Raw genomic sequence first — 21,189 nt, forward strand, 5'->3', positions numbered from 1 at the left:
TCTTTCCCTCGTCTAATTTGTGCTTTTTTTCTCCCTAGAACAGCACAGACAGTGAGGGGAATTCTGATGATGCTGACTCAGCTTATGTAAGTATCTCCCACCAGCCCCTACCTGGAGAGTAAGGAGAACCAGAGATGCCTTTAATGCCCAGACCTTTTTGAGAGGATTTATGTGTGGAATTCCAGGAATTCCTTCTGCTCCTCAGCTGCGGCATTGTGGGGGGAAAGAGGAGCCACCCAATCCTTTTGGGCTTATGAAACCCCAGAAAGAACTCTTGTTTAGCCTTCCATTCTTTCTCTGGACCCTTTGACATGCTTCGTATCATTTTCCCATATTTTTAAACCTATTGATATTTTTTCCCTTAGTTCCTCTGGTATTCTTATTGTCAAATGTCTGTGTCTACTCTTGGATTCATTTCCCTTTTTTTCGTTCTATTACCACACTTCCCATTCTCTTCAGTCTCCCAATCCCATGTCCATCCAATGCAATTTCTTCCCTTCCTTTCCCATCTCACAACCCCTCTCTCTGTTCCTAGATGGAGTATCCCTATGGAGAGCTCATCATCTCCCTGGGCTTCTTCTTTGTCTTCCTTTTGGAGTCACTGGCATTGCAGTGCTGTCCTGGGGCTGCTGGAAGATCAAAAGTGCAGGAGCAAGAATGGGGTATGGCTAATGTCCTTGAACCCCATAGCCACGGACCTCTACCCTCACCATCACGAGGTCCCCTGCGAGCCCTCGTCCTCTTGCTCTCACTCTCCTTTCACTCCGTGTTTGAAGGTCTAGCTGTGGGACTGCAGCCAACGGTCGCAGCTACCGTGCAGCTCTGTCTTGCCATCCTGGCTCACAAGGGGCTCGTAGTGTTTGGTGTAGGACTGCGGCTGGTTCAGGTAGGCACTGGATCACGTTGGGCCATGCTCTCCATACTGTCGTTAGCTCTCATGTCCCCCCTGGGCCTAGCCCTAGGGCTGGCTGTGCCTCAGGGAGTCTCTGAAGGAGGGCAAGGCTTGGCCCAGGCTGTGTTAGAAGGCATGGCAGCTGGCACCTTCCTGTATGTCACCTTCCTGGAAATTCTGCCCCGGGAGCTCGCAAGTCCTGAAGCCCCTCTGGCCAAGTGGGGCTGTGTAGCTGCCGGTTTTGCTTTCATGGCCTTTATTGCCTTGTGGGCCTGAGAGATTCCTGACTTTTCTGATGGATCTAAGATGACCTCCCTACCCCCAAGAGATGCCTCCCAAATGACCTTAGCCCTCTGACATTTCTTCACTGAGACAAAGTGACGTTCACTAGGCATCATTCTGTAACCTGGACCCCAGCTTTTCGCTACGCGAGATGCCATTTCTCATGCAGGACTGAGAAAAGGATGTTTCAGTTGAGTGCCTATAAATTGGAGGACTGATATAAAGACCATCACTCCAGATTTGACTCTTGTCCCGTTTATGCTACTGTGTGTAATAAAATGTCCGTTTTATCCTTCCCCTTCAGCCATGCTATACTTCATTTCTCCAGGTTGCCTAGGAGGTACCTGGCACAGGAGGTGGTGGAGTGGAGAGCGGGAAGGGCGAGTGTGGGATGCAGTCTTCTTTTCTGGAATTGGGCCCCCAGCCATTCTGTCAGTTGTAGGCCATGCCTCTCGAGACATGGGAGCGTTGCTGAAATTCCAACGACCTACTACCACCTTATGCACAGGTGTTGAGAAACCGAGCCAGAGTTCCCAGCATTTAGAGAGAAGAGGTTAAAAAACAGAAACCACAGGGATCTAGATTTTTTTCCTATGCTAACCACACCTACCCCACTCCCAGTCTCCCACAAAGTGTCCAACAGACTCTTGAGATAAGGCTAAATGGAGCCTATTTCCATCTGGTTCCTACGTTTCACACTGAGCCCTGTGTGGCTTCAGGGCCACTCTTGCTCTTCTTTGCGCCTCTGTCTCCCTGCAGCTGCCTTGTGCTGAGGGATTAAGAAGCATTGTGTTTGGAGAGGGAGAAAGGCAGCAGAGAAATGCCTGGGGTGATCACTTGGCTCTGGCACGACTTAGCGGTTTTCCTTCTGCATGCCTGACCTGCCGCTAGGGCTCCAGCCCCTCCCTGCTAGACAGTTTGCCTTTCAGTTGAGTAACTCCCACAATGTGTTGCTTCTCTTAAAAGCTGCTAAGGACATACACATTATGTGCAACTGAGGAGGAGCAGGGTGGCTGTTGCCCAGCCCCTGACCCACGAGATGGAGGAATATATCAGACTTAGTGGAGAAATTGGGAAAGAGAAGGTGTGCCCTGTGAGCTCAACAGTTTACCACTTTGCCCCTTCTCATATTTTCGGTGTGGAAGCCCAAGTGGCCTTAACATGGACAAGGTCTCCTGAGTTTCATTCTTGTCTCAGTCTGTCCAATGTCCATCCCATTCCCCTCCCCATAAATTAAGATACACAAACCTCCTCACCAGCCCAGCTTACACACACAGGGATCAGTGAGAAGGCAAGCTTCAGGCAAAGCTAAATAAAAATGTCTGACATGGGAAATAATTTCCCAGAAGCACCATCCTATTCCGTTTTCCCTTCAGTATTAAATGCTGTCACATGGAATACACTCACAGGTAGTAATAATAGAATTTCTACATTGAGCACCTGGCACTGCGCTATTGCTTTCACATACATTATCTCCCCTTCCCAACCCTGCCAGGTAGATCTTATCCCTGTTAAGTCTAGGGAAGTGCATTTAGAAAAGTGAAATGATTTGATAGCTAGCTGGGGTTCAAACCCGTGTTTCTGTGATTCTAAGAAAAACGCAAGATGTAGATTCTCTTCTTCCTTACCTTTCCCTCCCCAACTTCTTCGTTAGGGTCTCATAAAAAAGCAGAGGACACATTGGATAAGTGAGGCAAGTTTAATAAAGGGAGTATATAGAAAGGTGTGGGCAGGGTTTAGACAGAGCAACAAGGGATGGTGTAATTCCCTGGGGCTGAATAATAATGCTGTTACCTAGGCTGAACAGAGGGAGCAGTTACCAGAAACTAGAGGGCCATCCAGTAAGAGGTGTGGCCTTGGTGCAGCGATGCAAGCAACCTGCAGGAACTTGACCAGGAGGAAGCCAGAGGAATACCCTCACTCTCCTTCTACTCTCTGACCTACTGCCGACGTCTCCTGTTGGCCATACCCAAACCAAGAGTGAAAGAAGCCAAACCAAAGAAGCCAGGGATGAAAATGTCTGTTGGTGCACTGCAGACAGGTTAGCCTTGTGAGGTACAGGTCCTAAAGAGGTCTGGGGAGGCAAACAGAAGACGTCCCACACACCATCGACTCTCTGCTGCTTTCAACTCCAGTGATCTTTCCCAGACTTTGGAAGGAGAAATTGGAAGTTTATATGGAAGTTAGAGAGCTTATATGGAAGTTTATATGGAAGTTAGGAGATTAAATGGAAGTTAGAGAGCTATTTCTGGTACGGAGGATTTGTATGACTATAGAAAGGAGGCCTGAGGAGAAGCACATTAGATTCCGAGGCTCGGGCTTCCCTGGTGGTGCAGTGGTTGAGAGTCCGCCTGCCGATGCAGGGGACACGGGTTTGTGCCCCGGTCCGGGAAGATCCCACAAAAAAAAAAGACAAATTTGTCAAATTCTTCCTCTCAGAGAGCATGACTGCAGTGCATTTTTATATTATGATGTAACATGGTACAAAGCACCTATTTCTTTTTTCCCTTCATGTTCCAATGCACAGTTCTGAAGGTACTCAAAAAATTAGCACAATATCCCCAATAGTTGTACATGGAAGCTGAGGCACAGTTTGCAATAGCCAACAATGTCTTTACTCATAAATTTGTATATGTAGGTTTGGACAATATGTGTGAACTTGATATGAATTCTTTATAACTATCTCTGTATCTAGATGATGCTTTAAGAAATGGTAAAAATCACAATGTAAGTTACAGTACTTTATATAATAAAATAGTCCTTAATATTTAATGTGATCATGTTAATTTAACATATGCAAGCCCATTACAGTGTGAGAACACGGTATGTAAAACTACCAATTCATTTCCAAATCTAAGTATTGCTTTAAGGACTGTATTAGCAATACCAGTTGCTACGGACTTAACAGAGCAAAATATTTTCAAATTACATTAATTTTTAAAAACTGATAACTACAATGATTCAAGAAAGACTGGCTAATTTGACATCAATTGCTGTCCAAAGAACATAAATTATGTAGAAATCTGGACTGTAACAACACAGTGATTTTGCTGAAATGAGGGCAAAAAAAATTTTTCAGCTGTGCCTTTTAGAAGGTCGATCTGTCTGCCCTGCTTCCTTTAAACAGAAGACGTCCCACACACCATCGATTCTCTGCCGCTTTCAACTCCAGTGATCTTGCCCAGACTTTGGAAGGAGAAATTGCAAGGGACATGATTATATGGAAGTTAGAGAGCTATTTCTGGTACAGAGGATTTGTATGACTACAGAGAGGAGGCTTGAGGAGAAGCACATTAGATTCCGAGGCTCTTCACATGTTTCTGGGTCACTGATGCTATCAGCATTTGAGGTCAGTGAGCAGAGGCTGGAGATTTCAAGCATGGGTGGGTCATGCATTTTTTGCCCCCTCCCATCCCAGGGGCCTGTAGATTCCCCTGTAGCCTCCTCTGCTTTCAGCCATCCTTCCAATGACCATTTCCTTTTCCTTTCCCAAGATCCTTACCAACCAGGACTGGAACCATCTTTAGTTTGAACCATATTGTATTGCGAGCTAGAACAGAGCTAGGGAATGCTGCAGAGAGAGAACATCAGGATCAGAAAAAGGAACAATCTTTATCATTTTCAAGAGCTCTGAATCTCCGGCAAGGAGCCAGAGAGGGCTCTAAGGGAGCGGAAGATGAACGTGATTTCTGAATGAGCTGGAAATGAGGAAGAATGGAATAAGAACAGGCATGAGAACCATAGGACAGGAGGGACAGCTGAGTCAGCTGGGGCATGGTGGCTAGAAGCCAGATTCAGGAGTGAACCTTGATTCTCTCAGCCTTGAGAGATAGGTTGTAACTGAAGAAAATTAGAATCATGAGAGTGGAAAGATAAAAATAGGAGCGAAGATATACAGGTTAGGAAAGTAGATAAGAGGGGAAGCTAGTTGGAATAGTCACAAGAGAGTTTATGTGAATCAGTTTTCAAGTCTTCTCAACTCCTGTGTCCCTTCCCCACCCCTCGTTCTCCACCCCATCTATTTTTTATATATTTAAACAGAAACAAAAACAAAAGAATGAGACCTCCAGTTGCCCTCCCGCTTTGAGCCAGCTTTCCATTTTTGCACCAATAAGTGATTTTGTGAAGCAACCCCCTGGAGCTTTCCACCTTTCTTTAGCTTACAAGTTGAGGATTGGGTTTGGATATTGCAGTTGTAAGATAAGAATTTGTGAAGAAAGGGAGACGGGGAACAGCATCAAAGGGAAACCAGAGTTTTGTGAATACCCCAGAGCCAGGCGGGAGGCCAGTTAGAGAACACACATCAACAAGATACACCCAGGAACAAAAACCAAAAAGCTCCAGACTAATTCTTAGCAGGCAATTCATGCCACTTCGCCCTCCCCTGAACGACAGCTTTCCAGTGTCTTGCCTCCTTCACCAGAGGAAACAGTCCCTGGCTCTGGGTGACAGAGTACAAGAAACAGCTGCCAGATTTGGAGTGGGCTGGTACATGTGAGTGTGCCGACCGGCCAGATACCCTCACATTCCCCCTGCTGACCTGAGGAAGAGCCCATGGTTACTAGCAAAGGTGAAGCCAAAGGGGTGCAGACAGGGGTTATGCCCACCCCCAGTCTGTGGGGATGCTTAAGGACTAAATCTAAAGATGCCAGTTGTCAGTGCTTTCCTTTTTATTTCAGTTTTATTCTGAGTTACTGTCTTTAGACTCATTGAATGTCAGAAACAGAAAGCATTCTACTTTTACTGTATATTTATCCAACTGGCTGAAAATTCTGATGTTGGTGAGGAGAAAGTGTGCAAACGACTACATTGTTCTGGGCATGGTTTACGCTGACCACACCCCTGGCCTCTGGTCAGAATAGATTCTCACTTTCCAGTTAGTCCTAAAATCTCTCTAGAAAGGTCATGTCTCTCACTTTGGCTTTTCCCTATTAGAGGAGTACTCTTTAAAGCTTAATATCTATCCCTCCTGCTGTAGTTTCACTGCTTTGTGTGTTCCTTTAGAGAATCACCCTTTAATATCTCTTTATGAGTTCCAGAATTTTCAAGCTGACAACCCAAGGCTCTCATGACAGTGTTCTTCTAGTTTTAATCTCCTTCCCATAGCACCGTTGCTTAGCTATCTTGGGCTTCTGTTCCTAAAGTCAGGGAAACATTCCTTGAAAATGAGAGGAAGGGAGAAACAGAGTCCTAAGCCTGAAGCCGAGACAAAAGGGCGGTAGTTTGCGGTTCAATATCTGTGAAGTCGCCCCACCTCTCCTCTGAGCCTCTGAGCTCCGATCTTGAGAATGGGCAGGAGCCACAGACCACTGCTGACCATGGTATCAGGCCCTCCCGCCATAGCTACTGCTAGAATCACAAAGAACTTGTGGGGGACTCAGGAAGGGACCTGGGAGCTGGGGAAAGTTAGGAAGAACCATGCCAACCACAGGGGGGCACTGAATCCCCATGGGCTAGCCTGGAGTGTGCAGGACCAACAAAGTAGAGAGGTCAGTCAAGGACAGCAAAGCCCTTCTCCCTTGCCCCCAGCAGACAGCATCTCTCCCTCTACCTAATTCTTGGGTTTCTTATAGATGCTGAGGCATCTGTAGGAGAGAGACACACACAGTCACCGCCCATTTCACACACATCCTCCATGGCAGATACATACACACACACACAGACGCTCTCTCCTATGTACGCACAGCTGTGATTTACTCCCTCTTCCGAAGATTACCCTGCTAACAGTGTTATCTTTTTAGGCAAATGTACTGAGAGGACCTGCCTTCCCTTCCATAACGAGCAGCAGCAGCTATTGCCAGTCAAGGCTGTGAGTTCTTTGCCTTTTCCTCATGTTTATCTAGGAGCTCTTTGGTCCACTGACTCCAATGATGCTGTTTCTTTTCTTTAGTGTGGCATTTAAGCACTGCTAGCTGCCTGCCCTGTGTGTGGTTAGCCAACACCCTCACCATCAATAACTAGCTCTATAACTTGTATAACTCTGCTGGTCACCTAATACTGCCCCCTTCTGCTTCTGGCCTACTGTATTCAAAATAGACTTGGTCCTGTGAGAGAGTGAGGAAAAGCTCAAGGTTCAAGAACATATTCCATGCTCCACTTTTATGCCAGTGTGTTGGCACCAGACACCAAGCTGCATTAGTCCTCAGCTCAGTTCCACTGAGGAAACTGCCTGTGGGGTTTCTATAAGGTAATCTGGCAAATGACCTTGTAATAGTCTATCCACAATCCTCTTGCCAATAATGCTATATGGTTCCGTCTCATTTTTACTTCATTATTATTTTTTTAAGCTTATCTTCATTTTTATTTATTTTTGGCTGTGTTGGGTGTTCGTTGCTGTGCACGGGCTTTCTCTAGTTGCAGTGAGCGGGGGCTACTCTTTGTTGCGGTGCGCAGGCTTCTCATTGCAGTGGCTTCTCTTGTTGCGGAGCACAGGCTCTAGGCACGCGAGCTTCAGTAGTTGTGGCACATGGGCTCAGTAGTCGTGGTTCACGGGCTCTAGAGCGCAGTCTCAGTAGTTGTGGCGCACAGGCTTAGTTGCTCCGCGGCACGTGGGATCTTCCCAGACCAAGGCTCGAACCCGTGTCCCCTGCATTGGCAGGCGGATTCTTAGCCACTGCGCCACAAGGGAAGCCCTCATTTTTACTTCTTGTGCCCCAAGAGCCCAAGAATCAGCCTGCATCAGCCACAAAATATCTGAAGTCCTCTTGATGATTGTTCATACTTGAAAAGCTTCTCAGAAAATCACAAACATAGTCTAATTAACGCCCTGATTCAAAGGAGAGATTTCTGAGAGGAAGTCTTTTTTTTTTTTTTGCTGTGACTCTCCTGAAGGAGTCTTCCTCTTGGGATCAACTATGAGCAACCCAACGCCTCTAGCAACTGCATGAGGCCTGGTCTACTGATTGTATCGAACCATCTAAAATGGAATCTAGGTGACCCTAGGGAGGATCCTACCGGAAAATGAGTCACAAGATGTCCTTGAACACTTCAGTCAGCTTTCTACTGAAATCCTGTGGCATTTCTCAATGGTCCATTCCACAGATATGAAGTATCCTAAGATCTGAGTAGCTCCTCCCACCCCAAACTTGAAAATACTATCAATATCGAGGACAATACCATTCTATTGGACTAGGGACCAGTAACTATGAGGTCCCATTTTGTGGTGTGTCTATGCTATATAAGCCCTCTCCCATGGTTTTTGTCACTTTGAGAAGAGAATGTGAGAGCTGGGCAGGGAGAGGGCAGGAAAGGGGCATGAGGCAGGCATACTCAGACAAAGAAGAATAATGGAACTCGGATTCCTCTACAGTTTATTGTTACAGCAGAAGTTGTGGGAGACAGGAGGGCGCCCCCCACACATAACGCACTGTGGTCAGAACCCCAAGGCAGCCCTTCCCACCACGATGCCAAGCCCCAAGCAACCCTGCCCAGCTTGGCTCCCTCCCCCCATCCCACTCTAGACACTGTCTAGACAGCTACCAAAGTTAGAGCAGCCAATGGCCCCAGCCCCCTTCCTCTTGCCCAGCTCCAATCCTTCTGTCACACTTGTTCACTGCCCACCACTTCCCATTCCAGCTTCCATTTCCACACTGAATGTTTCTGTCACATCCTGAGGACCACGAACCCATAAGCAGTTCTCCCGACACACATTCATTTAGGCCCATACCCTTCAGCAGTCTGAAGGGTTCATGAGAAGCCATATAAGCTTTGGTGAGTGGTGCCCCAGCCCCGAGCCCCCGACTCTTGCAATATGGCATAATGAGGCAGAGTCCGGAGGAGGCGCCACGGACAACTACAACAACCTCTTATCCCTTAGCTACAGACACCCAGAGTGGGGAGAGGGGATACGTGCCTTCTCTGCCTTAACACCATGATGGAGGGGGGTCATTTAGGGGTCTGGGTCCCTAAGAGACATTAGGACATCTCTCCCAGGAGCTGAGGGGAATCACAGGTTAGAGGTCAAGGTTAGGGTAGCAATCAAAGATCAAGTTCCTCTCCGCACACGATCTGCCCCGCTTCCCTTGCTCACTCTGGCCCAGTGCCCTACGCACCTCCCAGGTTAGTGCTGGGGGAGATGAGGGCTGGGTCCTACACCAGGGCAACAAGGGTCATTCAACAGGAGACCTCCATGGTGTGCCCTGGGGGCCCTGAAGGGAGAGGCCCAGACTCGCTGCTCTGGGACAGGGTGCGAGAGCGGGATCGGTTGCCATCCAGGGATGCGGCACTGGTCAGGGAGGCTGTGCGAGACCGGGACAGGCGAGTCATGCATGATGAGGCCACTGTGGAGACAGGAGGAGAAGCAGGCAGTCAGAGAGGAGAGGGGAAGAGAGGCTGGGAACTCAGAGTGGGGTGCCTGGCTGGACATGAGAGTTACAAATGGGGCCGGGGGTCGATGAGCTTGATTTGGCAGATGGTGGTAAGTCCAGGAATAAGCCTAAATGGGTTGCTCCCCTCAGTGCCCCTCCCTCCTCCTGTGCCAACACCCCTTGTCCTCATGACAGCCTCTGACCCACATACTCACTATAGCCCATGCCTTGCAGGAAGTACTTGAAGGCCTCGGTCAGCTTGCCTGGCTGTAAAAGTAAAACGAGGAGAGGGAGACAGCGAGGAGAGCTTAGAAGCTGAGCCAGAGCTCACGGCCGTGGCATGTTAGAGATGGGGTGTGTGGAAAAGGCTATAGTTCAGGGCCACTAATATCGCACCCCACAGATGGCAGGGGTACTCACCTGAGTCAGCTGGGGCTGACCTCCGGAGTCAGCCATCTGTTCAGGAGAGAGCCATCCAGAAAATGTGATACACACATAAATAAAAAGCCATGCCGAAAGGTAGAAGAGTGTCTCTCTTCCCCAGGTTCCCCACTCCAGGCCTTTAGGGTGTTTTTTTTTTTTTTTTTACTCCACCACCCCCCACTTGCTCCCATGTAGGAGCTGAATCTAGAGAGGATCTATGGCTCTGGACAGGGGGCCAGGAGTCAGGCTGGGCGTGGAGTACGGTTACTGACCTTGAGGAAAGAAGTCTGGGTGGGGTCCAGTTTTGAGTTACATTCCACCTGGAGTAAGGAAGAGGCTGAATGAATGAGGCCACACTCCCTGTGGCCCCTGTCGAACAAGGAACCCAGGGACCCAGACCCAGTTTCTTTCTTATCAGCCCCCTACCCATCTCCTTCTTACCAGGAATCAAACTCTTATGCCCCAAAGTTGCTCTCCCTGTCCCAAACAGAGCTTGCCTCTTGGCAAGACAGCCCTCTGACTGCCACCCTCCCTCACCCACCCCAAGATTCCCTACTGACCACTGCATCTTCATGGGGTGCTTGGTCTCCTACCACCAGCATCACAGGGCACCTAGAGGCATAGTGTCGGGGAGTCGGCAGTGAGCCCCTGGCACTCCCTCCCCCATCTTCTCCCAGAAGAGCAGCTGGAAGATGTTGGCTCCAAAGAGGAAACAGCCTTTTGAACCTCGCTGACCCCACTAACAGGGTTCAAAGTGGTAAGACCTAGAGGGTCGTGATTTGCTAAATAGGATGGGGGGCGGGCAGGTGACAAGAAAATTCCCTGGCAAAAGACTCTCCTTCTAAAGGATGGAAGCACCTGGGGAAGATCCAGGGAGAGAGGCAAAGCTTTATCCCTTAAAGTCTTACTTGAGGGTGATATCGCTTCCACGCTCAAAGTTCAGGTCTCGGCGACTAAAGAGGGTGCAAAAGAAGAGTAGGAATTTTAGGCAAGTAGTGCTATCCATCCAGACAGAAGTCTGGTCCCCCGTGAGAAAGTTATCTTCCTCCCCAAAATTAGAGTCAAATATTGGTGATTACAGGTGGGAACTGAAGGAGAAGGTGGCAGACAGGCCTCAAGCATGAGCCCTATGGTCATTTGTGCCCACGGTCCCTGGTCAGAGGGCAGTGAAGGGGATGAAGGGCACAAGGACACGAGATCATCTAACTTCTGCAAATCCAAAAATCTAAGGAAGTAACAGGAGCAAGGGGGCCGGCTCCTCATAATTCTCCCCCTTGGGTCTGTCCTGCAGCTGCCCCAGCTCCCCACCGAATCCTGCCCGCCTTGCACGGCCTACTTCCCAGCCTCCCCTCCCCTTCTCTGTGCCTCCCATGACCCCCGTTACTGCTTCTGCGTTTCTCTTACATGCCCACTCACTTGTTGTAGCTGTTCCAGTACAGTTCAATGTTCTCCAGGTTGGGGGCATGTGTAATGATATTTCTATACTTTTGTATCAACTCAGAATTTCCAGACAGCTCTTCCTGAAGGAAAGAAGAGGGAGAATAACTAGGGCTGGGAAGGGAAGTCAACAGTTACTGGATGCGAAGAGGCAAGCCCTCTTCCCTCCCCAGATCCTATCCCAAGTAAGGAAGTCACCCCAAGCATTCCAGTCCCTGCTGGTCCCCTCTACTCCTTCCAACTCCCACAACCACTTACCTGGCTGAAAAGATGTCCAAGGATCATCTCCGGAATGGAAGAGGTGAGGCCTGTTAGCTACGTGGAAAGCGCAGGTAAGAAAGCTCAGGACATTAGGTGGAGAAGAGACCTAGGCAAAGTGACATGGCTTCTTTCCTGCTCCATCCTCCCTCCTTGAAGCTCACAGGCCAATCAGTTATGTTGCTAGAGCCTGAATGGACCCATACGGGGGAAGCCCGCCCTAGATCTCAGTGCACAGGCCCCTCCAAACCTTGTGGGCTGCCCAATCCATCCAGCCCTTGGCATTGGGATCGATGTTGATGAGGACAAGACCCTCGACAGTATCCGGGTGGGTAAGCTGAGGGGCAGTAGAAGGAACGGAAATCAGAGGCATACATGGCCTTACCCCTTCCCGGTGAGCTCCATCCACCCCAGGCTGCACGGGGCCTGTCTCCCCACCCTCTTAGGCACGTCCTCCCCCTAAGCACACACTAGTAAACAATACTCTGCCTGGGCCTTGGACCTGCCTTTCCCTCGTCTGGGGTTTTTTATTTCTTACAGCATATCGCGACAGGACGTAGGCCCCAGCTCCAACACCGACTCCAATTATTGTGGAGAAACTGTGAAAGGGAAATGTAGGTCTAATGGGTCCGGGTGTCCAAAACTTTGACTCCCCAAACTCCTCACCCTCCTTCCCAAGGCCACAGGCACAAAGGACAGAAAGGGACCTTCCTTTGGGGGATGCTGAAAAAGAAGGTGCCAAGGAGCTAAAAATGGACACTGGTGGTCAGCGTCAGTCCCTGAAGCCTTCCCCCAGCTCCCTCTGGGAGAGTGAGTGTCTTGAAAAGAAACACCTGTTCGCCAGCCAATCAGAAACTGTTTCCTATGTAGCTGTTTGTCCATCCTCAGCTTTCAGGAGCTAGTTCAACTTGTTCTGTTTTAGTTCCTGGTTCCTCTAGAGGAACTGGGAAGAAGGGAACTTGAAGCAAGATGTTCAATAAAAGATACAACTTTAGTGAACAGCAGGAAGAATGGGGAGAAAGAGAGCCAAAGGGTGAACCAGAGCTGCCCAGGACCCTGGTGCCCAGGAAAAGCCAAGCCAAGGACAGAGCCCGGCATCACCAGCACTAAATGTGCATCAAGGAGGCCTTGCCTGGTTTCTTTCTTTTCCTTCTCCCACTCCCCTCACACACAGGGTGCCCAGGGCACCAGGTGTGTGTCTGGAAGGGGCAGAGGGGGTGGGAGGGAAAGACAAGTCTGTCTGGTTCCTCGGGGATTGTGTCACCCCCTCCTCTTTCTTCTCTAGCTTCCAGATCAGAGAAGCCCCTCCTCAGCCTGAGGCAGGGCCAGGCACACAGCTTCCTTTTCTTCTCCTCTATCCCTTAGGGCTACTCTGCTGACTCAAGTCAGTTTTCCACACCCACCCACTTCCTCTCAACAATCAGATTGGAGCGTGGAGAAGGGAGGATACTTCTAGTCCAGACAGAACTCGCCCAGGAGCCATGGTGGACACAGGAGCTCTAAGGGCCACCTCGTGCTGGAAAGAGAACTCTGGCTTGGAGGGGTCCCCAGGCCTCTCACTTTAAGTACTGCAGGATGCAAGGGATCATGTCCGCAAGCTGGTCCAGAGATGGGTACTGATATCTGGGGAAGAAAGGAATGTTGAGGAAAACAGCAACCTGCCCTTACGGCCCCCACCTCAAGTGTCCTACTCTTCCTCTCCCAGGATCACCACTCGCCCTCCCTTCCTTCTTCCCCGGTGCAATCTTCTCCATGCCTGCCATGTGCCTCGCAGTCTGATGAGGAGGGAAGGAGCTAATTCTCACCCCAAAGGGAACACGGGAGCCCCCTCTTCCATTCCAGGGGCATCCACATGAACCCGCACGAAGTTCTGAATGATTTCCTGCATATCCGCAAATTGAAACAGCGGCTGGAAGCAGGATTTATCTAAAGAGAATCCCCATCGCCCCAACAGTAGAATTAGACAGGGAAAATGTCCCCAAGTCAGAACCCACCCTCTTTCTTTCATGCCACAGTCAGGCTAGGAGACAACTTTTCCTTGACATGCCACATGGCTCCCTTCCCATACTGACCCTTCCCCTCACACTGACCAGGGTTTTACCCTTCCCCGCAGCCTCTTCCCAGAAAGAAATGGGAGGGGAAGTGAAGGTCCTTACCGTTGAGTCCCACATCGTGGTAGGTGAGTATCGCTGGGCGTTTGGGTTTGGGGGTGCCATAGACAGTAAAAGTGATGGAGCCATAAGGTGTCTCCACAGAGTGAGTCTGCAGGAAAACAGGTCACACCATCAGGTAGGAGTCAGGCTAAGAGGAAAAGAGGCAGGGGAGGAACCTCCACAAAAGTCAGGGAGTTGAGGGGAGGGGGGCAAATGGAGGAGACGGGAACCAAAAAATAGAAACAGGATCGGCAAGAATTCAGTTTAGGTAAAAATGACACTGGAAGATGATTTTGAGGGTGGAAAAGAATAATGAAAGGTCGCAGAGCATCAGGGAACTCTGAGAAGGGAGGAGAAGGAACGAAAGGGAGAGATGGGGACAGGAAAGGACTGGAACAGGAGAGGAAGCAGAGAGGTGAGAGAGCCAGGTAGCGGCCCTTTCCTTCCTGGGGAGAGGACAGCCCCTCCTCCCACCTGCGGCTGCCCCAAACTGTTACCTGTCCCTGGTCCAGGAGGATTCGGGCAGCTAACTCAGCCTCCTGGAGAAAGACACACACGGACAGATACACACAGAAACACACAGCCAGGCAGAGTCAGATGGAGAGACAGATACACATAAAGAAGGGAAGGTAAAGAGAACAACAGAGGCCAAAGACAGAAAGAGATTGACAAAAAGAGACATGGAGAGGATGAAGGTTAGCGTAGTTACAGGACAGAAGCCTGGACTCTCAGTTGTGGTGTATGGGGAGAGAAACGCGGGTAGACATGGAGAAAGCAGGGGTGTGGTTAGACGGAGATCAGGAATTTGGGAAGGTAAGGAGTGAGGGGGATGCCTGAAGGTCTGGAATTCGGGCCTGGGAGTCAGAGGGTCTCTGATAACCTTGGCCACCTCAGGTGTCTGCCCTGGCAACAGCGGCTTCTCCTCTGTGATCTGCACCTCCTGCAGCTCCGCCATGGTGGCCTGGCAGGGTGAGGAAACACGGAGACTGGGGAGGCTGGCTCCATACCCCCGCACCTCCTCGAACAGCTGGCTTCCTCTCTCAGCCCTGGACAATAGGGCGCAGAGGGCCCCAGGAGCTGAGGACTACTCCGGGACACAGAGAGAGCCTTTCCTGCCCCCAACTCCAGATCCAGGCAGCTGGGGAGGAGGCCTCGTGGAGGAGGGCTCAGGACACCACTTCCTTTTAGCCTGGCCATCCCCAACACCCCTCAACACCCACACCTCCGGACCCCTCTCCCCTGTCCCGGATGGAAATACCAGAGTGGGGCAGCAGTGCAGCTCGAGTGTCCCAGGCTATATTTAGGGGCCACCCCACACTCCTAGTTAGGTAGGGGGTGAAACTCGTGGCTCAGTGACTGGGTACTCTAAAGATACTAAGGATGGGTAATGAGAGTTCACCGTGGACTGTGACCTTCAACTAAAGCCCCAAAGTCAGCAGCGCAAAGGGAAAGGGGCTAAAAATGACCTGAGTAACATGACCAAGAGGGGGAGGGGGAAACAAAAAAGAAGGACAAGGGACATCTGTGTCCAACTGACTCAGTGCCTCCCTTCCTCTCAAGGCTCTTCTTCCTGACTGTGAATAAATTAGCATATATTCCATCTTTGGGACCAGGGCGAGGAGCAGAGCACCTGTGCAGACCAGCACAGTAAAGGGCCAGCAGCCTGGGGGTGGGGTCACTTACTGGGCTCCTATTGGCTGTATGCAGTGGGGTTAAGGGTCAGGGTTCTCACTCCTCCTGGCTCTGGGGTCTGAGAAAACAAGGCAATGAGGTGAATGACATGGGAGACAGACCCCGGGTCTTTTAGGGACAGAAAGCCTAAGCCAAGACCTGGACTACCTGGGTCACCAACCCTTGCCAGGTCACTAACCCTCCCCAATTTGTAAACCCAAGTCCAGTGAACAAGTCTTCCCTAGGCTTCAACTAGAATCAGTACAGGCTGGAGGGGTCTTCGGGGCAACACAGAGAGCAGGTATCAGTCCAGGCGGGGAGGGGAGCCGCTGGGAGAGGAGAGAAGGAAGTGCTGATGTGGAGGAAAGAGCGTGGCTTGTGTCAGAACCTCTGGATTCTAGTCCGAGGTTCTGCTGCTACCAGTGTGACCTTGGCTCAGCCTGTCACTACTCTTGCCCTCAATTTCTCATTTGTAAACTACAAGTGGGGACTAGGGGATCCCCAAGATTTTTGACAGCTCTCGAGTGAGATGGGGTAGCAGAGCACGACTGTTTCTCTCCACTATTTAAAAAAAAATTTTTTTTTAAGCCTCGTGCCTTCGCTTCTCTCCTCCACCCAGTCTCGGTGTGGGTCCGCGAGTGGAGAAGGGGTGAGGGAGCGGGGAGTGAGGGGCGGTCCCACAATCTCTTCCCAGCCTGCCCCGACGACCTGCAAAGGCCGAGCGCCGGCTGGGAAGGGATGAGTAGGACAGAAGGGACTGACTGGGCCCAGCCCCCGGGACCTGTCCCTACGAGTCCCTTCGCTGCGCGTCCGCGTGGGGACTGACACGCTCGCGCGGCTGGCGCGGAGCGCCCTGGACCCCGGACACAACCTCGCGCACGCCCCAAACACGCCCTGCAGCCCGCGGAGCCTCCGCCTTTGTGCGCGGCGGCCCAGCGGCCCTCCCGGCGGGCCCCTTCCCGAGAGCCGTCAACTCCGAGGGATCGAGATCAAACCGCCCCCTGCCCGCCACCGGCCCCGCCGGCGCAAGCCAGGCCCCGCGGCCCCTCGCCCGCCCTTCCCCCTACCTGCTGCCGCCGCGGCCACTTCCACCTTCACTTGCCTTTGACTCCCCGGCCCGCCCCGGCTCGGGCTCCCCACAGACCCGCCCCCGGCCCGCCCTCGCCTGCCCACGGGCCGCCGGATCCCAGCAGATCCGCCCCAGACCCCTTGTAAACACGCCCCCCTTCCCCCCGCCCCAGGCTGCCTGCCGCTCTGGGAGGGCCTGTGCTGGGAAGGCAGCTCTAAGGAAAGCAAACTGCTGGGTGCTTCCAGGCTCCGGCCCCGGCTACCCGCAACGGGGCGGCTGTGGGGTACGCGGGGATCCCTTAATCCCGCGGGGGATCCCCACGCCCGCCCGCAGCACTGCCCCCGCCCGTGACCTGGCTCTGCCTGTCCCACTCAGGCTCCTTACTTCGCCCCCAGACTCCGAGGTGGGGACGGGTAAAAGGGAGGCGAATCCAGGGCGCTGGCATCCCACGAATTTGACTCCACCCGCCCGGAAACAGAGTACTAGGCTAAGGGAGGATCGCTGCTGAGGAGGCGGGGGTCTCGCCCGCTGGGAGGGGAAGGTGTGCCTGCGCGGACTGGGCGGTGGGGGCTGGAGGTGGGAGCGTCGAGGGCGCAGGAGTTCCAGCTCCGGGGCTCCCAGGGCCCTTGGTACCTCCTCTCTCTCCGCAGTGTCCCGACGCCTGCTCTCCGGCCGCTCCCTGAGGAGTTGGAAAACAAGGCGGGGAGGGGGGACGGGGAGTGCGGGGGGCCGCTATAAATAGAGGGAGATCGCGGGAGGTGGGGGGGGGAGAGGATGGCCAACGGGGACTCCCGGGTCAAGGCCCCAAGGGGGGGGCGGAGGAGGGGCCAGGGACCCCCAGGGGTTCTGACTCTTGGATAAACAGGCACAGGGGTGGAGTTAACTCTGTGGAGGTGGAGTGGGGGCTTGGGCAGGACGCAGTGTCCTGGGCTGGGACCCAAGAGACCCTGTGGCTTCCGAGCTAACCCCTTCTAGTCTGGCCCAGAGGACGGTGAGGTCAGCTCGGCCCGGCGGAATCGCATTGCCCAGCCGCTGGTTTCTCAGGCACTGCTGCGTCTCTCAGGGCCTGGGTGGGTTTGACGTCCTGGTCCCCTCACTCACCCTGCCCTCCCCCCACTTATATGCACCCTCCCTGTGCCCCTAAGAGGAAATCCACCCAGAAGGGGATCGGTATGTGGCTAAAGGGATTCACAGTTGTCTTAGACAAAAGGACACCAGACTGAATTTCTCCCCACCTGCACCCCTTCCAGGCCCCTCCCCCCCACCGAGGTCCCCACCCTATCCTCCTTCAGCCTGGCTCCCGAGTTGCCATTTCGGGTGCTGGGCGCCAGGCCAGTTGGGAACAATGGCCAATGGAACTGGAGCTGCCAACTGCAACACCAGCTCAGACTGCCCCCCCCAAGACCCCCAAATTGCCTGCCCCCTCCTGCCTGGGAACTGCCCACCACCACCACCCTCACCACTCACGACCCAATCCCATCCAAGGAACATCAATGCCCCTTTCATCCCCACTTGGCAGGGTCTATTGGAAAGGAGGGCCCAAGAGGGAGGAGGTGACCCAGAGTAGAACCGGTCAGGATCAAGCCCAGCTTTCAGCAGCCCCACATCTAAAGGATCTCCCCTATATCCCCCAATTTGGAGCACCCAAGTTTTCCTCCATTCCTTTCCCCCACTCCCTTCATAACTATTTACCCAGAAACTGGCACAGAAGCTGGGTACCCTGGCTCCTCTCCTAGTCCCCTCTTCCCTCTGGATGTCATATTAACACTCTCCCGGACAAGGAAAAGCCTGCTGGAATTGGGACTGTAGATAAAGATGCATAAGACAGAAGAGAGATTTCCCCAGCCCGACTGCAACTGTGGGAGAAAGAGAGCCTAGGGTGAGAGCTTCTGCCGGCAGCCTCCTCTGATGTGTCTAAAGTAGTGTTACTTGGAGTGGGGGAGGGAAGGACCTGGAGGTTCCAGCATCTAAATTCGTCTCTGGGTCAGGATGACTCAGGGGGAACCTGATAAGGGGCCAACGCAGGGGCGTAGGGCAGACAGGAGTTGGGAAATTTCCACTGGGATCTGTTTGCTTCCTAGGCTTGGGGTCTCAGCCTGCCACAGGCAGTAATGAGGCTGCTTCTGATCTAAGATGGGGTTCCTCCTTGTCAGGGCAGGTCTCAGCCTGGCCCAGTGTCAGTGGCCCAACAAGAATACTTCTGTCTCTAATTTCCTTCTCTTGGGCCAGAAGCAGCTTCAAACTATACCTTCCAGTAAGCCACAGTTTTAAGTACCTGCTCCATACAAGCCACTGTATAGATGGAATTCAAAGAAGTGTAATGTCTAGTCATACTCTCTCTAGAGCATAGAATCCAGTAGTTGAGTGAAGGTATAACGATAGAAAAAATTAAGAAGTGATGTAAATATAAATTAATAGTTTAGACAATAAGTCCTATAGCAATAGTTTCCCACCCTTTTCAAGTGGGAGATCAGAGATTTCCATTTCCAAATGAAGGTTTTAGAATCCCCTGATGGGGACAAACCGTGAATTCAGCAATACTTTCAAATAAATTTGTTCAGTCTTCTGATAATCGCAACATCTATGCATCTATGCACCTACATGTGCAAAGCTTATTATTTACTCAATGACTAGTCTTCTGTGTACATACAGATTGCAGAGGTCCTTGCAATAACTCAAAAACCCTTGCCCCAGGAGGCTGCAGCCCACAGGCTAGGAACCATTATCTTAGTGTAATTCAGAGGAGGAAAAGGGTTGGTTTTCTTTTAAAGCAACCAGTGCCCAAGCTGTTTCATTTTGGGCTTTTTTAATGAATTTATTTTTTACTTATTTATTTTTGGCTGCGTTGGGTCTTTGTTGCTGCGCACGGGCTTTCTCTAGTTGTGGCGAGTGGGGGCTGCTCTTTGTTGCGGTGCACGGGCTTCTCATTGTGGTGGCTTCTCTTGTTGCAGAGCACGGGCTCTAGGCGCGCGGGCTTCAGTAGTTGTGGCTCGCGAGCTCAGTAGTTGTGGCTCACAGGCACCAGAGCGCAGTCTCGGTAGTTGTGGCGCAAGGGCTTAGCTGCTCTGTGGCATGTGGGATTTTCCCAGACCAGGGCTCTGTCCCCTGCAATGGCAAGCGGATTCTTAACCACTGTGCCACCAGGGAAGTCCCAGGAAAAGGGTTTTGTTCCTAGGGTAAACCCTATGAAGAGTACAACAATGGAGTACTTGAGTGGTAAGGAGGGGCATTCTATCCAGGCAGAGAGAGATCATGAAGGAAAGTTTTGGTACAGAAATACACAAGTTACTTGGATGAATTGAATAGTAGCTACTATGTGCAAGGTAATTCCCATATATTATCCCCTAATACTATATAAAGTAAGTACTATTGTCCTCACTATACAGATGAAGAAATTAAAGCTCAAAGATGTTTAGTGACTTGCCCAAGGCCACTCAGCTAGTAGATGACTTATCTAAGACTGAAATCCCCAGATTCATTCCACTCCAAGGTTATTCTCTCTCCACTAGGCTTCAGGTAGCTTCTGAAGCATATAATGATTAGGCCATTATGGCCCCAGATGAAGAGTAATGTTGATGAAAGGTGGGTGATGTTTGGCAAGGTAGAGTGGAGCCAAGTGTGAAGGTCCTTGAATGACAGGCAAAAAGGTTTGGCATTTCAGAAAGGTTTGAAGATCCATAGAGTATTCTTGAGTAGGAGCAATGGATAAATAATTGTTCTGTGAAAATTAATCTGATGGGGGGTTTAAAAGAGATGGATTATGGGGTGGATAGGTGTGAAGCATTTGACTTAGGAAAGAGGTCATTTAGAAGTCAGGATAATCAACTAGATATGAGATGACAGGGACTTGAATAAAGTGTGGGAGGAATAGCAATGGAAAGAAAGGAGTGAATTTGTAAGACAAGGGAAATTATAGGAATCGGTGACTGATTAGATGGGAAGGAGAGGAAAGTCACCAACCTAGTTGCTCTCTTTTAGGGGCCCTGAAGTTCATTCATCTGTATGGTTTCCAGCCAGAGAAAAGGCCAAAGAGAAACCCCTTCTGAAAGAAGAAACAACACATTTAGAAAAAACTGAATAAAATTATAGCATTACTTTAAAAGAAAAGCAGGGGGTGGAATTCCCTAGCGGTCCAGTGGTTACTCAGTGCCTTCAGTGCCGGGGCCAGGTTCAATCCCTGGTCGGGGAACTAAGTTCCCACAAGCCATGTGGCGCAGCCCAAAACAAACAAACAAACTAAAAAGGAACATCCTTGACCTGCACAGAAAATTATCTAGAGTCTGAGGCTCAACCTCACCCTGACCCACCCAGATATGTGACCCTCCAAGGCCCGTGCTCTTTCCACGTGGGGCCCAACTTTGGAAGCCATTTAAGCTCCTATTACACCTGGTCTGCCAAAGCCAGCGGGATTCTCCATGTTGGTCACGAACCTGGGCCTGGAGACTAGAAAAAAGGACAATGTTGGACTGATGTCAACCTGTTTCCATTAACTCCTTCCCTGAGCTCTCCTCAGCTTTTGTTGAGGGACAGAGCATAAGGCAATTTGATCAAGACCCAGAGGACTGGGTCAAGCGGGGCTGAAACCATGAGGGAAGCTTGATCACCTGCAGAGATCAGGAGGTCGGCAACATGCTCAATGCAGCATGCAAGGTAGGGACCTAAGAACCCCACCCCCAAAGATTAGGGCTGTAGCAAGGG

At 51.1% G+C, this 21,189-nt stretch overlaps 2 protein-coding genes across 15 annotated transcripts in view; one reads left to right on the forward strand and one right to left on the reverse strand.

Moving 5' to 3' along the window:
• The window catches only part of SLC39A2 (solute carrier family 39 member 2), a 2,527-nt gene extending 1,050 nt beyond the window's left edge, over positions 1 to 1,477 (forward strand). Inside the window, exons 3-4 of the mRNA XM_007449484.1 lie at positions 39 to 86; positions 536 to 1,477. Coding sequence (XP_007449546.1) covers positions 39 to 86; positions 536 to 1,168 — 681 coding nt within the window. The 3' untranslated portion in view covers positions 1,169 to 1,477. The remainder of the gene's footprint in view (positions 1 to 38; positions 87 to 535) is intronic.
• A 6,981-nt stretch (positions 1,478 to 8,458) lies between these two features.
• On the reverse strand, positions 8,459 to 17,223 carry NDRG2 (NDRG family member 2). Of its 14 annotated transcripts, none has more exons than XM_007449485.1 (17): positions 17,125 to 17,223; positions 15,435 to 15,501; positions 14,632 to 14,712; positions 14,249 to 14,290; positions 13,755 to 13,860; positions 13,404 to 13,524; positions 13,159 to 13,221; positions 12,137 to 12,197; positions 11,849 to 11,935; positions 11,599 to 11,655; positions 11,320 to 11,423; positions 10,812 to 10,856; positions 10,464 to 10,515; positions 10,176 to 10,223; positions 9,901 to 9,936; positions 9,696 to 9,747; positions 8,459 to 9,453 (listed from the first exon to the last, which is right to left on the reverse strand). In XM_007449485.1, exons 3-17 carry the CDS (start codon positions 14,704 to 14,706, stop codon positions 9,287 to 9,289), a joined length of 1,116 nt encoding a protein of 371 aa, XP_007449547.1. In that variant the 5' UTR covers positions 14,707 to 14,712; positions 15,435 to 15,501; positions 17,125 to 17,223; the 3' UTR covers positions 8,459 to 9,286. The 14 variants fall into 14 exon arrangements, with proteins under 14 accessions (XP_007449547.1, XP_007449548.1, XP_007449552.1 ...); XM_007449486.1 differs by lacking the exon at positions 17,125 to 17,223 and adding an exon at positions 16,490 to 16,568; XM_007449490.1 differs by lacking the exon at positions 14,249 to 14,290.
• Positions 17,224 to 21,189: the final 3,966 nt, after the last annotated feature.

Source organism: Lipotes vexillifer, unplaced genomic scaffold, assembly GCF_000442215.2.
Source record: "Lipotes vexillifer unplaced genomic scaffold, Lipotes_vexillifer_v1.1 scaffold1093, whole genome shotgun sequence".
In the NCBI taxonomy this organism is placed as follows: Eukaryota; Metazoa; Chordata; class Mammalia; order Artiodactyla; family Lipotidae; genus Lipotes; species Lipotes vexillifer.